This window comes from Chionomys nivalis, chromosome 10, assembly GCF_950005125.1.
Source record: "Chionomys nivalis chromosome 10, mChiNiv1.1, whole genome shotgun sequence".
Taxonomy (NCBI): Eukaryota; Metazoa; Chordata; class Mammalia; order Rodentia; family Cricetidae; genus Chionomys; species Chionomys nivalis.
Window position 1 is genome coordinate 62,929,223 of NC_080095.1, and position 15,952 is coordinate 62,945,174.

At 37.6% G+C, this 15,952-nt stretch overlaps 1 protein-coding gene across 1 annotated transcript in view; it reads right to left on the reverse strand.

Moving 5' to 3' along the window:
* Ttc6 (tetratricopeptide repeat domain 6) overlaps positions 1 to 15,952 on the reverse strand; it is a 136,741-nt gene that overhangs the window by 52,231 nt on the left and 68,558 nt on the right. Inside the window, exons 7-10 of the mRNA XM_057783274.1 lie at positions 14,054 to 14,158; positions 9,641 to 9,733; positions 8,591 to 8,665; positions 4,274 to 4,632 (exon numbers count right to left, since the gene is read on the reverse strand). Coding sequence (XP_057639257.1) covers positions 4,274 to 4,632; positions 8,591 to 8,665; positions 9,641 to 9,733; positions 14,054 to 14,158 — 632 coding nt within the window. The remainder of the gene's footprint in view (positions 1 to 4,273; positions 4,633 to 8,590; positions 8,666 to 9,640; positions 9,734 to 14,053; positions 14,159 to 15,952) is intronic.

Below are 15,952 nucleotides of genomic sequence, written 5' to 3' on the forward strand. Positions count from 1 at the left end.
ATGCTGGGGTTACAGGCACATGCACCCATGCCAATCATTTTTATGTGGGTACTGGAAATTTGAACTCACATTCCTATGCTTGTACAAGAATTCTTACCCACTAAGCCATCTCCAGAGCCTCGACCTCTGGCCAATAGGACAATACCTGGTATTATCCCCCAAACATTTCCTTGACCTCATTTCTTAGCAATCTCTTGTGTTCCAGACACCAGTCTGGGTGCTGTCCAAAAGCAATGGGCATATCCTGCAACTTGGGGCTATTACACAAGCTTTTTCCTTTTCTTCAGAGATCTAAACACCTCATTCCTCCACACTGTTCAGTTCTAAGTCATAGAGACATCTAGCAGTCTGTCTAAAACAGCAGCTCCCACTGCCCTGCCTTATTCTCACCATAATTGTTATCACTTCCTTAACATCATGAGTCAATCTCTCTGCTGTCACTTTCCCATTAGGATATAAATGCTATGACAGGGGACTGGCTAGCACTCTTCACTGTCCTCATCTGTAGTTTCTTATCTAGACTAGTATCTGGTATACAGAAGGTGCGCAAAAAATTTACTCTGAAGTCTGTTGAACGAAAGTAGAAATTTCCTTCACTATCTCCTTGCTTCTTGCTCCGTTGGCAGAACTTTTCAGCTCTAAAGCACAGGTGACCATAGCTTCTAAGACCCAATTCCAAAATAAATACTAAAATGAATGTGTATTTCATTTAGCTCTGTAAATCTGGGAAAGAGCACAGATTACATTTTAATCTGAAGAGTCCACTGATTTGCTCTGCAGATATTCACAGTGGATACAGATATATTTTGAGAATAGCCAGATTCCACTGATTTCCCCCCCCAAAAAAATTTTACAAACGAAAATCAAAAAGTTACTTTTAAACATAACTATATGTCCAGTAGAAAAATTTCAAACAATGTAGAGAGCATAAAGTAACTCTCAGTAAAGTCTCTTCTCAACCCATCCCCACCAACTACCTGCACCACAGAAACAATCGATGCCAGAGGCTGGTGGATATAATCCATATTCTCTATACAATATGCAAGCACACATTTAACATACGTGTATAGGCATAAAGGCTAATCTCTTCCCACAGGTTTGTATGACTGTGTTTCCACGTACACATTCAAAACTGTGTCAGTGGTGATTTAATGAGGGAACTGCAATATTTTCTAAATTTTTTTACAATGAGCACGCATTATCTTCTGAGCTGATAAAATAATCATAGTATCTTAAAGGGAGCAAGCAACTAGAACCTGCTAGGCAAGTTTCCAGAAGAATGTAAAAAGCAAACGCAGATAATGGGTGAACTTTTACAAGGAAAAGCTATAGTCTCGGATCATTGAAATTAAATAGCCCAAATTAAAGGGAAGAAAAAGAAAAAAGCATGATTATAAAGTCTAGATCCATGTTTTCATAGTCAAGAGTATGGTTCATGGTTTCTCCATTGAAGGAGCAACACAATAAATTGACCTGTTGCTTCATCTGCAGTGTAGAGAGGCCGTGCTCTCGAGGTAGAATATGTGTTCACATAGTTTGAGATGAGATGTGACCCTGTTGGAGGAGACAGGGAAGTTTTCAACAGCTTAAATGTGTTGCCCAAGGTATTCCATTTGTATAAGGATAAAGCTGGTTTTACCGTCTGACATGTGAGACTTTTGAGCTGGAAGTAACTTCAGCAGAGAAGCTCATCTTTCAGACAAGGAAACGGCCTAAGAAATAACGTGGTGTGGCCTGGTCACCAAGGGCCTAATGCAGGGCAGCTAGAATTCAGTTGCGGAGATGGCTGACACATCCTTGTTCCTGGAGCTAAACTGTCTCCAGTTCTCAGAGAACCAGAACAAGGAGAAGCTGAAGCATGCCAGATGAGCAAAGACATCATCTACCAAAGTTCCTTCTAGTCCCTCACTGGCCTGTCTCATGACTCAAGGCTAAGAGTCAAAGATAAGATCTAAAGGAACAGTGAAGCCTTGCTGTTATTGCAGGTATGTGGCTTTCTGCCAAAACCAAGCTAATGAGGAGAGTGGCAGGAGCAGCCTATCTCAAGGGGACTGAAAGGACACACATGAGTCTGGGACTTTAGTCCAAATGACCTTCTGCAGGAACAACTTTCTGGAGTCAAGACATGGAAGTCATGACTTCACATGTGAAAGCATATGTGACCTACTTCGAATCTCTAAGGGGTTCGCCAAGAATGGCTGTCATTCAACAAGAGCAAAGCTAGATGTAAAGTGGTAAGAATGGCATTTCTTAGTCACCAAAATTAATGGGAGATGTCCTAACTTTGGAAATTGCTCCCTAACTTGCTCTGATCTAACAATTACTTCCTATCTACACTGAAATAGAAAACACTGGTACACCGTCCAGGATACAAACAGTTGTTTTGCTGTTGGTGCACAGAGCTGTGCTCCTCCTGTATGCCACAGCAGACGCAAATTCTAAGCCGGGCTATTAAGAGAGACAAATACATTTCTCTAAATGGTGAAAGTTGTCTAGATTCCACATATGAGAGAGAACATGCATGGGTTTTTTTTCTTCCTTCAATTGTGTGACCTCACGTAATATTATATATACATTCTGAATCTACCCATTTTCCTACAAATTTTGTGATTTCTTTAAAGCTCAACAGTATTCATATATATATGCAAATATGTACAAAATGTACAAATACGTAAGTACAACGTGTAGAAAAAACAAGAAAGGCTAAATATTAGAGGATGAGGAAAGGCTGAGTGCAGGCCATGGACACGGTTATAAGAAAGGACATAAAGATAATTGACTTTCTGGTTTTAAGTATGCCATGGATTACTTGTTTGGGAAGTGGATAAGTGCACAGAAATACATTTGGGAGGAAAGAGATAAACACCAACATGAAGCCCCACAGCTTCTGTTCTCAATGTCTACTTTAATTATATAGAAGACCACTGTACAGTCTTTAGGCCTGGTTAATTTCAGTGTGTGATTTTTTTATTTACAACCTTTTTATAATAAATTTTTAGATAAATTTTTAAAATGGTGAAACTTAATTTGAAATGACACAATGTCTTTAAGCATTGCGAAAACTCCCAGAAAGTGTTTAATCTGCTATTATACCCTTTCTTTAGATAGAGGTCACCTGGGACCAGTCAAAATAATGTGGCCCTGTCTTTTACTGTGATGACAAAGGTTCATACTTTGAAATCAGCAAGTGTAAAAAAAAAAAAAAAAGCCACTTCAAATGTCTGATTCTTCTTTAAGGAATTTTTTTCAGCTCAGAAAAAAAAATCTGTATGAAACCTCCTGAAAATCTTTCTTCTACACTGGAGCAGTGGAGATCAGCACACAGGAGACCTCAAGTCTGAGTAGCACCCCCGCACTGTCCCTGCTGTCACAGAGTTTTAAGTTCCAGAGTCCCAGGATAATAAGTCACCAACCACACCAAAGAGCCAGTGTGTCTTAATAACAACAAAATAAACGAAACATTTCTACTCCCTTATCGCCCCCAAAGTTTTTACTTTCCAAGTGGGTGTGAGTTTACCCAGGAATGTCTAAACAGAAATCATTCCGCCAGGCGGTGGTGGTGCACACCTTCAATCCCAGCACTCGGGAGGCAGAGGCAGGCAGATCTCTGTGAGTTCAAGACCAGCCTGGTCTACAAGAGCTAGTTCCAGGGAAAAAAAAGAGAGAGAGAGAGAGAAATCGTTCCTGGGCTTTTTGGAAACCTCTGTCAGATGCATGGCTTACAAGAAGCATCTGTGTCTTTCACAGTAAACATGATCATACCAGAAGCTGGCGTTGCTTCCACTTCAGGTTCTCCACATTTTGATAATATGCCAGTTATTATTACCTCCAATTGAGGATCAAACATAATTACATTTGTGGGTTGATCCTTGAAGAAAGGCTCACAACACACAAAATGTTTATTATATTTATTGCACAATTCAGCACAAACGTAAATATGAAAACAGCCATCTACTTTGGTTTTGGAGTGGATGGTATTCATTTAGAATAGGGATCGGACCTGTGCATCAAGCCATTTTAGCAAACGCATTGCTCTATTTTGTTTCTTTCTGCTGAGAGACACTTTCAGACATAAAATGGATTCAGTCCTAAAACAGGAAGTTAAGCAATTCACATTCATACTATGAAATGCCTACATATTTTAAAATGGGAGATTTACTCTCCAACTAGCATATTTTCCATCAAGAATTAACAGTAACAATACTGAATGAGATCATAAAATTAAGTCCCCAAACTATAATATCCTTCAGAAGCCATAAAAATTGAACAGAACCTTTTTAATTTCTTTGGAGGCTTGGAGAGCTGCTCATACACAAGACCAAGCTTCTGGAATTTCTTTCCTTTCCTCAATATCTTCTTCTTTTTACTGGGATACACAATGTAGGTAATGCCAGCTTTTCTTGATGCTTCAACAAGAGAAAATGACAGGCATTTCAAGCTGTCTGACTCATTCATGGTTTCCAGGCTGCATTTTATGGAGGGATAAAATATCCCCCTTTGCTTGGCAAGCTGGCGCTCCAGCTCCTTCCTCTTCTGGAACAGCAGCTGCTTCAGGTTGCTGTCGATGTCATCCTTAACTATAAACGGGGGTAGGGTCCCTTCTTTCTGCAACTCAACAGTAGAGTTTGATCTCTTCATAAGAAAACAGAGGTGGAAATACATATCATCAATTGAGTTGTTCTACACTTAATACAATCACAACTGCAATTAATGTGGTTTGGCTTTACTGAATAAATATTAAACAATATACTCTTACACTTGTCAATGGTATCTGTGAATTGTACGAAGCAACAGGTTTCATCATGGCATTCTCATGCACGCGTGTAATACACTTTGACCATGTTCATCCCCATTCTTTTTTTATCCCTTCACCCTGATGGTCTTCCTCTTCCCAAACAGTCTCCCTTCTACCTTCATGTCTTTTAAAATCTAGATATACACATGAGAGAAAATACAATATTCATCTTTCTTCAGATGACTTATTTGACATTGTATGATGATCTTCAGCCTACACCCGCTTCCGCTCAAGGAACACAATTTCACCCTTCTTATGGCTCATTGTTTGTATTCCACATACTCTGCATCCACTCAATTATCTACAACTGATGGCATCCAGACTGATGATAATTTGTCTCTTGTGAACAGAGCTCCAATAAACATGGGTATACAGATATGCTTATTGTATTCTGATTTTGATTCATTCGGGAATATACACGGGAGCAGTTAAGCTGGAGAATTGATAGCTCTATTTTTAGTTTCCTGGCCAAACTGTTGATTTTCCACCATAGCTACACTGATTTACATTCTCACTAGTCATATGCACCCTTTGCCCATACTCTCCCCAATGTCTGTTGTCATTTGTTTTCTTGATAATGGCCATACTGATTGGGTAGCTTCGGTTTGTACTTACCTGATGGCTAAGAATGTTAGACGTTTTCCCATGTATTATCAGTCATTTGGACTTCAAATCTTGAAAACCGTTTGTTTCTTTCATTTGTCCATTAGTGATTAGATTCTTCTCTTGTTTTTTGTGGTTGTTGCTCTTCCTACATGCTGGATATTAATTTCTGCCACACGAATATCTGGCAAATATTAGCTTCACATTTTGTAGGCTGTCTGTCCACTCTGTTCATAGTTCCTTTCCTTAACAGAAGCTTTGTAATTTCATGCAATCCCATTTTTCAGTTCCATAGTTCCTTTCCTCAACAGAAGCTTTGTAATTTCATGCAATCCCATTTTTCAGTTCTTGTTATTTCCTGAGCTACTGGGAACCTATTCAGAGAGTTGTTGCTCAAGCCAGTATCTTACAGAGTTTTTCATCAACAATTTCAGTATTTCACGTCTTACATTAAGGTACAGGATGCAGCCTGAATTGTTTTCTGGATCTAAGGATCTGGTTTTATCCTTCTTCGTGTGAGCACCCAGGTTTTCCCCAGAACCACTTGTTAAAGCAGATGGTTTCTGTAACATATGCTTTTGGCCCCTGTGCTGAGAACCTGATGACCATGACCTTATGAGTCCTCTACCTTATTATGCCATCTTTGGGATTCGTTGGTGCTATTCCCCTGTTATCTTATCATCATGCCTTTGCTATCATCTTAAAGTCAGTTCTGTGGTAGCTCTAGCATTGTCCTTTGTGCTCAGAACTGATTTAGCTAGTCAGCACTTTGTGTTCACATGGGGTTTCTTTCATTTCTTTGAAGGATTTCATGGGAATTTTGATAATCATTTCAATGAACTAACTTATAAACAACATTTGGTAACCTGGTCATGTTCATAATATTAGCTCTGCCAATCACGAACACAGGAGATATTTCCCTCTTCTAGTGTCTTCAAAGTATCTCTTCCATGTCTTATAGGCTTTGTTACAAAGATCTCTCACTTCCTTTTTTAGATTTTGTGCTGATTGGTGTTTGTCAACTTGACACAAACCTAGACATATCAGGGAAGACAGAATCTTAATTGAGAAAATGCCTCCATCAGATTGGTCTCTGGTCAAGCCTATGGTGCATTTTCTTGACCAATGATTAATGAGGGGGGCAGGGAAGCTATGTTGGTGCCAACCCTGGTGGGTGGTCATGGATGGTATAAGAAAGTGGGTGAAGGTGCCATACAGAACAGGTCGGTAAACCGCATTACTCCATGTTTCAGCTCCTGCCTCCAAGTTTCTGCCTTGAGTCCTGGCCTGACTTCCTCAATGATGGACTGTGACCTGAGAGTCATGGGATGAAATGAACATTTTCCTCCCCAGTTGCTTGTAGTTTTGGTCTTTGTCACACCAAGAGAAACAAAAACGCACTTATCTCTTCGATGTTTTGGTTCCCCTATGCCTTTCTATTGCCATGATTTTTTCTTTTCTGTCTTTCTATTTCCCTTTGTAGGTATAGCAAATTGTATTGGTCTCCTTTCTGTTTCTATCTTAGGATGTTAATTATTGGTGGGTGTGAACAGCCAATGATTTTTGTGTGTCGACTGTGTGTCCTAAAATTTTGTGTTTATCAGGTCTACAGGGCCTTTGTGGTCTTTTAGGTAAAGAAACACAGTGAATGGAGATAATTTGTCATTTTTCCCATTTGTAACCCTTTCATTTCTTCCTCTTTTCTTATTGCTAAGTAAGACTTCTAGCATTGTATTTATTGAGAGTACAAACAGTGGACACACATGTATCATTCTTGTCTTTAGAGAGAATTCTTTCAGTTTTTTTCCCTAGTTAGTGTAATGTTGGATATAGGCTTGTTCATAGCATAATTGCAATGAGGACGGTTCCTTCTATTTATAGTTTTTTTGGGGATTTTAGCATCAAGATTGCTTATCCTGTTATCTACGGACATGATTGTGTGATTTCTACATTTTATTCTATTTATGTACTGTGTTACATTTATTGATGTGCATGCTAAACCGCACATTTGCTTCTAGAATGGAGCCAACTTGATTATAATTGATGGGTTTTTAATTCTTCCCATTTATTTATGTTCTTTGTGCATGTGTGATGACCAGAGGACAATTGGGGAGAGTTGGTTTCTTCTTTCTATCAAACTCCAGTTATCAGACTTAGTGGCAAAAATCCTTACTAGCCCTCACTAGTCCTCTCCTTGATGTGCTAATGAATGCAGCTTGCAGGCCAAATTTCATTGACAGTTTTTGTGTCTAAGTTTACCAGTGGTGGTGGTCATTTTCTGGGATTTGGTATCTGTTTTCATTTTGTAGAATAACTTGAGGCTTTCCATTTTGAGTTCTTTACATGTCTGGTAAAGTTCTTAAGCTTATTCAAGAGGCAATTTATAAAGTTAACAGTGGGTTAATGCAAAGTACAATAATTTGGTTGGTTTTCATAAAAACACTGTAAATAAAACATACTACATTAATTAAACATAATAAATTATTAAAAGGCCTTATTTTATAAAATTAACTTGTGAGTCTATTTTAAAAACACCTTAACAACATTGTATTCCCATATGCCACTATTAACCTACACTCTACAATAACTTTCCATTCAATATTTGTAAGTTTAAATAACAAAATCCATTTTCTTATATTATCTGATAATAAACCTAATTTTAGCATAAATATATTAACATAAAATTATAAGTGACTTGCAATGGCAAAACATTAATCATTATAACTTTATAATAATATTGCTAACAAAAGAAATTTTATCTTGAACTCTTTATTGTATCACTATCTACCTGTTTCCTGGCTGTATCCCCAGTGCTGGATCATAAGCATGATATACCACACTCAGCATTTATTTACATCAGTTCTGGGGCTCAGACTAAGGTCCTTTCGCTTTACCAACTGGACTAGATGGTGTGCGTGCGTGTGTGTGTGTGTGTGTGTGTGTCTGCACACCCAAATTCCACAAGCAGGAATTTCACAAAAGCTACATGTGTATTTAAAATGCACTCACACCCGTAGAGATAGTGGCCCTGCGTTATTTATTATACTCCCTATCTCATAAAACTGCAATTCACTCAAAGTATAATAGTAAGAAACAGTATAACTGTTCAAACTTTTGAAAAGAGCATAACATGATTTTTACTGCTAGAAATACAAACATATTTTAGAATGTAAAAGTCAAAAGTTAGAATACCTTTAATCGTGTGTACGGTGCACTGGAATATTTTTGGATATTCTCATATGATGCAGACTTTTTTATTATTAAAGACTGTAAAATAATCAGGTAAAAACACATTAACCATAGTCACTGTTCAGCAAATTAAAAGTGTCATGACAGTTAAGTAATAATAATTCTTATAAATTAATGCAAAAGTACAAATTCTAATTAAAATATATATTTTTTTACTTATTAAGTTTGTGACCTAAGACCAGTCACTTCATTTAGTCATTTTTACAGAAATGAAAATTGCTAATTCTTAAGCTCGAGATGACAGAAATCAAGTACCCGTGACGCGCAGGCGCTCTGGGGCCGAGCCTCTTCGCTGGTACAAATGACACTGATTTGTGAGGGTTCAGAGGCTGCGCTGACACGTGAGGCTGCAGCAGCCAGACCTGAAGAAGACACTTGTCCCTGGACCGTCACCCCTTCCTGCTTTTCTAATGTTTCAGAATTTTATACATGCATATAATGTGTTTTGATCTAATCCACCTCCACCCCTTCCCTACAATTCTCCCCTGTGCCATCTACCGCTTTTCCTTCCAACTCCATGTGCTCTAGTCTTTAAATCCGCTGAGTCTGCTTAGGGCCATCCACTGAAACACAGCGCTCGAAATCCCACATTCATGAAGAAAATTGACGCTCCTCCCACAGCAGCCATCAATTGGTAATTCCTCCTCAGCTGTGGGTGGGATCTCGCAAGCCTGTTCCCATCCCATGTCATACACGCACGCACACGTGCGCACACATACTTTCGCATTTAAGTCCTAGGCAAAAAAATAATTGGGAAGCTTGCAATTTTAGGAAAAAAAATACACAAATATCCTGCCATTGATTAATGAATACTATCTTCTGAACAGTCTAAGAACACCACAATGGGAATCAATGTGTTTGCACAGACATGGGTGGCTGGTCTGAAACATTCCTCAAAGTAACAAAACACCAAGAAATGATTTCCAGAAACAATTCCCGAACTAAAGGAAGATATGCTAATCGATTTAAATTCAGAGTCAAAGTCACACATACCTTAAAACTTCTTCTGGTATATGTATCCAAAATAACCACACTTTCCTTGCTTTCAGAAATTTTCTCAGTTAAAATTCTGCTTGTCTGAGCACTCTGTGATAAAAGGTTAAATTATTTATTAAATGATGTCATGGAATATTTTCAATGCTTATACTCACTGTTATTTCACTGGTCAACATTGTTGGCAAAATAAATAAAAGACCTGTAGTAAAAGAATCACTTCGAGAGATGCATGAAAATCCAACTAGAGGCGTCATATTAATGCAAAATCCACAGTACGGCTCCGGATTTGGGTCAAATGGGAATGTGCACTTGATTCTGTAATTTTAACTCTTAGGAGATATTGGTGACATTACAGTCTGGTAGAGTAGCACTCGATGTCTTACATATCAACACCGAAATTATTAACAGGACGTGTTAACAAATGACTTCATTCTCGAGTACAAGTAAGTACTCTAAATGTAAACTAGAGTATAAATTTTCTTAAATGACTTAAACTTTGAATTCTATCACCCAAGTAAGTTACAATACCTGTGTGTTATTATGAGAGGAAAAAGCCATGCAAAATATGCTCATAAATCTTATAGCCAGTGACTTTGGTATTCGGAAAAAACTGGAAGACCTAAATTTGACAAGCTGACAGTCTCATGGTTAGCTGAACCTTCTAGTCTTTGTTTATATGATGAAGTGCTAACTTTATAGTTAAAAAATACTGAAATTTAAAAATCAGCTTTTAAAAGTAGTGTGATATTATCATTGCTAAGGCAATTTAGGAATCAGTGTTAAATTTTGTTCATCCTTTTACTGGTTCTCAACCTGTGGGTTACAGTCCCTTTGGGGGTTGAGCTACCTTTTCAGAGAAGTCTCCTAAGATCATTAGAAAACACAGATTATTTACATTACAATTCATAACAGTAGCAAAATCACAGTTTTGTAGCAAAGTAAAAAAAGTAGCAAAGAAAATAATTTTATGGCTGAATGTAGCATGATTAATAAAAACCCAGAGACAGATATTGGGTTTCAAGCTGAAGATCAGAAAAACAAAGCAGCCAACTGTAGGCAGGGGCTGCTCGTTCATTTCTAGCCACCCAGACCTGAAATAATCACACAGAAACTATATTAATTACAACACTGTTTGGTCAGTCACTTAAGTGTATTGCTCGCTACTCTTCTATCTTAAACTAACCCATTTTTATCATTCTGTGTTTTGCCACAAGTCTGTGGTTTACCAAGTAAATTTCTGGCATCTGTCTCCTTTGGCAGCTACATGGCATTTCCTTGACTCTGCCTACTCACTCTCTCTCTCTCTCTCTCTCTCTCTCTATATATATATATATATATATATATATATATATATATATATATATATTATACCTTTTCCAACCTGGTTATAGTCTGTTAAGTCATTGACCGAAAGCTGCTTCTTTATTAACCAATGCCAATAAAACATATTCACGACATACAGAAAGGAATCCCACATCACCTTCCCTTCTCTGTCTAATTAAAAAGGAAGGTTTTAACATAGCAAGATTATATATAACAAAACAGTTATTAAGCAAGAATTATAGTTACAATATTTAGTCCATTTACATTTTGCGAATTAAGGAAAATACTGTCATTGATTCTATCTTTGTGAGTCTAAAATTTTATATCTAACCTATCTTTTATAGTTATAACTATCTTTTGTCAACTCCATCAAAGACTCCAGAAAGATATAATATTACCTAGGTAAACAGGAAGTGCATTGTAAGCAACTTCCAAAACTCTAAAATTGACAGTGACATCTCGCTGCCTGGGCTGTCACTCCAAGTTCTTCTGTAACATTGGGTCATCCATCTTAAGCCTACAGGCCCATAGTATCTGGCAGACTTTTTCATGAAGTAGGAAATTTGAAGTTCTCTTATGCCTTGTACTGGGTAAAGTATATCAGCATTTGTTTCCTTCAGCAGCTACATGGCATCTCTTTGACTCCGCCTACTGTCTCTCTACATCTCTGTTCAGATTTCCTGCCTGGTTTTACTTTACTAAGTCATTGACTGAAAGCAACTTCCTTATTAACAAAAGTCATAAGTTATATTTATAGTACTTTAAAAGAATAAGAAAATAGTTAAAATCCAGTAAAAGAAATTAAAGAAATGACTAAACAGAATATCAACATTCTACGATAAGCCATGGAGTCAATAATCAAAAAAATTCAAAAGAAAAATAACTAATTTTCACAATAGCAAAATGGGATGTAATATTAAGCCAAAATATTTCTACTCAAAGAAGGTATGCTGAATTCATTCCTTTTTCTGCTGACAGGCCACAATATCTAACAGCTTGAGATCAGACACTGTAAATCTCACTAGAAATGTATTAATGATGGTTCTTTACTAGTATGTGTATAGTAGTTTGATAAAGGATAAACCTTACAACTGAAAACAAAACAAGAAAATAAAGCTACTTTCTAAAAATTCTATTATAGATATGAAAACCGTGAGAAACAGAAAAGTTATGCAACATTACAAACAGATTAAAACTGACTGAAAGTAACAAGTATCTCATAAAACACATGGTTTTCTGTAATAAAAAACTCAAAAACTACAAAATATAAGTAGCTCAAAAATTAGTAAAGAAAACACTTAAATCATTAGAACTTTCCCAAATGGTTCAGTTCTGTCAAAATTTCAAACTTTCAAGAAGATTCCTCCTATCTGTATCAACTCTAGCATTTTCTTTTTAAATAAGTAAATAAAAATAACTGGTAACAAAATCAACAAAGAAGATAATCCATGTAGGCAGCCACTCAATGTGATGACAGCCATCTTGGTTGTGACTGCCATTTTGTCCAGCAGGTGACTGGGCACACATCCCAAACCCTATAGGAAAAACAAAGCTGTTAAAGCAGTCAGTAGAGCCTGTCATGCTGGCCACTGACACCTGCACTGTTTCCTACCTGACATTTAAACACGCTAATAGTTTTTCAGAAAGCCCAGGTACGTTCCGGTTGGCAACAGGCCACCTTTGACTAGCTCAGCGTATTAACCCCTTTCTTCCTGCCCTGGGGGTATGCAGAACTGCTGCCCAAGACTTCCTTCTCTTTTATTTCATTTATTCTGTTATTGAATGTTTTTAAACTTTTATTGCTTGAGAAGTTCATACATGCATATAGATGGGTTTTAACCAAATATACCTCTCAATCCCTCACCCCGTTACTCGTTACCCCCATGGCACACTTTCCTCTCCTAATTTGATGTGTTTCACTTTTTAAAGCCACTGAATCCACTCAGTGCTGGACATAGGTGAAGGTCCCTCTACTGGAGCATATATGTAAGTAGCCTTTCATGGTAAAACATTCCTAGAGAAAACTGACTCTCACTCCTATAACTATAACCTATAACTCCTCAGGGAGGGTAGGGCTTCAGGAACCCTCCCTCTTTCCATGCTGGTATTTTGACCGATCTGATCTTGCTTAGGTCTCGAGCATGTAGTCATATAACTTCGTGTATACAATGGCCCTGGCACACCCAATAAATACTTTTTTAAGATAAAGTAGTGACTTAAAATTGCTCAACTGACAAAGTTTCACAGACAGATGGATTTAGTTCAGAATCCTACTAGAGCTTCAAAGAAGAATTAACTATCTTATTCCATTAAATGAGGACATGCTTGGAAACCCGAGACACCAGGGACATCTGACAGACAGCATCTTAGATTCAGCCCGAGGAGAAGATGCAGCGGGTGCCTGGTGATAAGTTAGACCTTGGAGGGATTCCCACATGAGCCTGTGCCAACAGGACATAGGGCCATGTACTCTCTTCCTGGCGACCCTCATAGATTGGTTTGAAATAAAGTTTGCTCCTCCACCAAAGTGTGAAAGACATTCCATCTGGTTTTCCAGGAGAACTATAAAGTCTTAATTGTGAGACAGATATCAATAATACAATTACCATGGCCAACAAATTTAATAGGAATTCTTAAATATTACCTAAAATTTCAGGATAAATGTCCATTGTCTTCATGTGCCAAAAAGTAAATGAAAATACCATGAGGATTCTCTACACAACCTGCATGACTTTGTAACTGGAAGCCTCAAATAAAATATTCTTCCAAAAAGAAAATAGATTATTCTTGCCTAGCTGCAGTAAGTATTTAATTTAAAGAAGGACATTGATCATAGTTAAAGCTTAGATATGTATACCAAAATTTGATAAAATATAAGGATGCATTCCCATACATATGTAATAAGTGTGACCATTATTTATATATGTAAATCATCTCTAAAGTGTCATCCAACCAATCTTGACCTTGACAATAATTGCTTGACAAATTATATAATAACTGTCCAGTAAATTTTATGTCAGAAGCAATTTATAGAAGTTTATTATTAAATAATAGCAAAAATAACAATCTAGAAAATGCATTCATTACCTCGTATTTCGCATATAATGCTTCCCTCATTGTTGATTCTGGAATCGCGAATTTGGGTGCAGTAAGATTCCAAAACATCTTTGAAGCTCCTGGATATGCAGATACCTTTAAAAGTATTACAAAAGATTATGACAAATAGTACTTAATGTCCCCTGAATTTAAAAGCCCAAGCTCCTGTCAAATTGTTTCTAGTTGTTGAGAAAATGGCCTGATTGATCACAGACTCTAAAAACCAAGGAAATCTGACTTGGTTCACTGTGAGCTTAAAGGAAGACAAGTAAAGCCAGCAGGGCTAAGAGATGCTGCAATGTGAGGTGAACCCCACTGCAGTCAAGCTGACCAGTCTTAGTGAGACAGAAGATATGCATGCTACCTCTTTAGTCACCTTTTGCTGTGTGTTCTAAACAAGTTCTTATATATACATACACATACACACACATAGATGTATGTGTGCATATGGGAAGAGATGTATAGGTCATTCACAGAGCGTATTAAATGGAGAAATAAAGCCCAATTTAATTGTACCTTAGGAGAGAAGCAGATAACATTATAAACATTATATATAACATTTATAAAGCCATTTAGACACAACAATCATAAGATGTAGATGGGACTTACACTGTATTTCAATTAATCCTTTCAGAAAAATTCACACAGAAGTGTTATTTATATAAATAAACTAGAAACCACAAACACACAAAGATATTACTTAGGATCATAAAGACATATAGTAAATTATTAAGTCATAAACTAAAAGAGGATTTGTTTTAGAGAGGTAAAACTATGGAGGATGCTACCAGAATTGTGGCTCCATGACATCACGTAGTTGCTAAAACTTACTGAGCTTTGAAGAACAAAAGCTTAAAGGGAGTAAAGAGAAATCCAGGCTGGAATGCGAAACATAACGAAACATTCGCACTGTACCCTCAACATGTGGAGCAACCTCACACAGGCAGGCGGGATACTGAGCTCAGTGAGTAAAGAAGAAACCGTCACTACGGCATTGTGCTTTAGCTGCTGAAGACCCACGGGAATGTGGACTAGCAATTCCGACACTTCCATTCGTGGATACTGGACTTCCTGGATTCTGAATGCAGCAGTGGAGGCTGGTGGGAGCCAGTTTGCCACTAGCGGAGTGGGAGTTTAAAGATAAGCAAGGGGGAACTAGAATGTGTTTTATAACACAGTGGATTATGAACTCACATTTAGTTTAATATAGGTGCTTGCGTATAGCTACACTTACAGACACATATTTTTATAAATAACATTTTTATCAATCTTTATGAATTCCATAAATGTATTTTGATCATATTCATTCCCGCTCCTCCTTCATCTATCCTTTCTGCCCCTACTCCCCTATCTACCCAACATTGAGTTTTCTTCCTTTTCGTCCTCACTTAGTCCAGTTGGTATTGCTCTACCGCTCTTGCTTGGGAGTGGTAGACCCGAGAATATGATCAACCAACTAGGGGTCTCATCATTAAGGAAAAGTGACTTCCTTCTCCCATCTAACAAAGGCTCAGAGCTCCTCAGCTACGGCTGCTCCTCCCTCCTTCCATGTTGGGATTTTGTCTAGCTTAAGCTTGCACAGGACTTGTGAGTTCATGTGTGCTACTGCTCCACTGGAGACACATAAATTCTTCCTGTGTCTGTTGGCAAGGCCTAGAAGCGACAATGCCTCGATAGTAGCAAGCATACATCCTATTTAGACCTTGGTTTAATCACATAAATGGGATCAGGATCCATCACACAAAGAAATCAGGAAATATGAGTCTGGGACATTTTGTACTGTATGGAATTAGGAAACTGTCTTTAAAGGGAAAAAAATAGAATTCTAGAACATCTTCTAGTTCCAAAAATTAAAGGACTGCCCCAAAACTTATGATGGTGAGATGCATT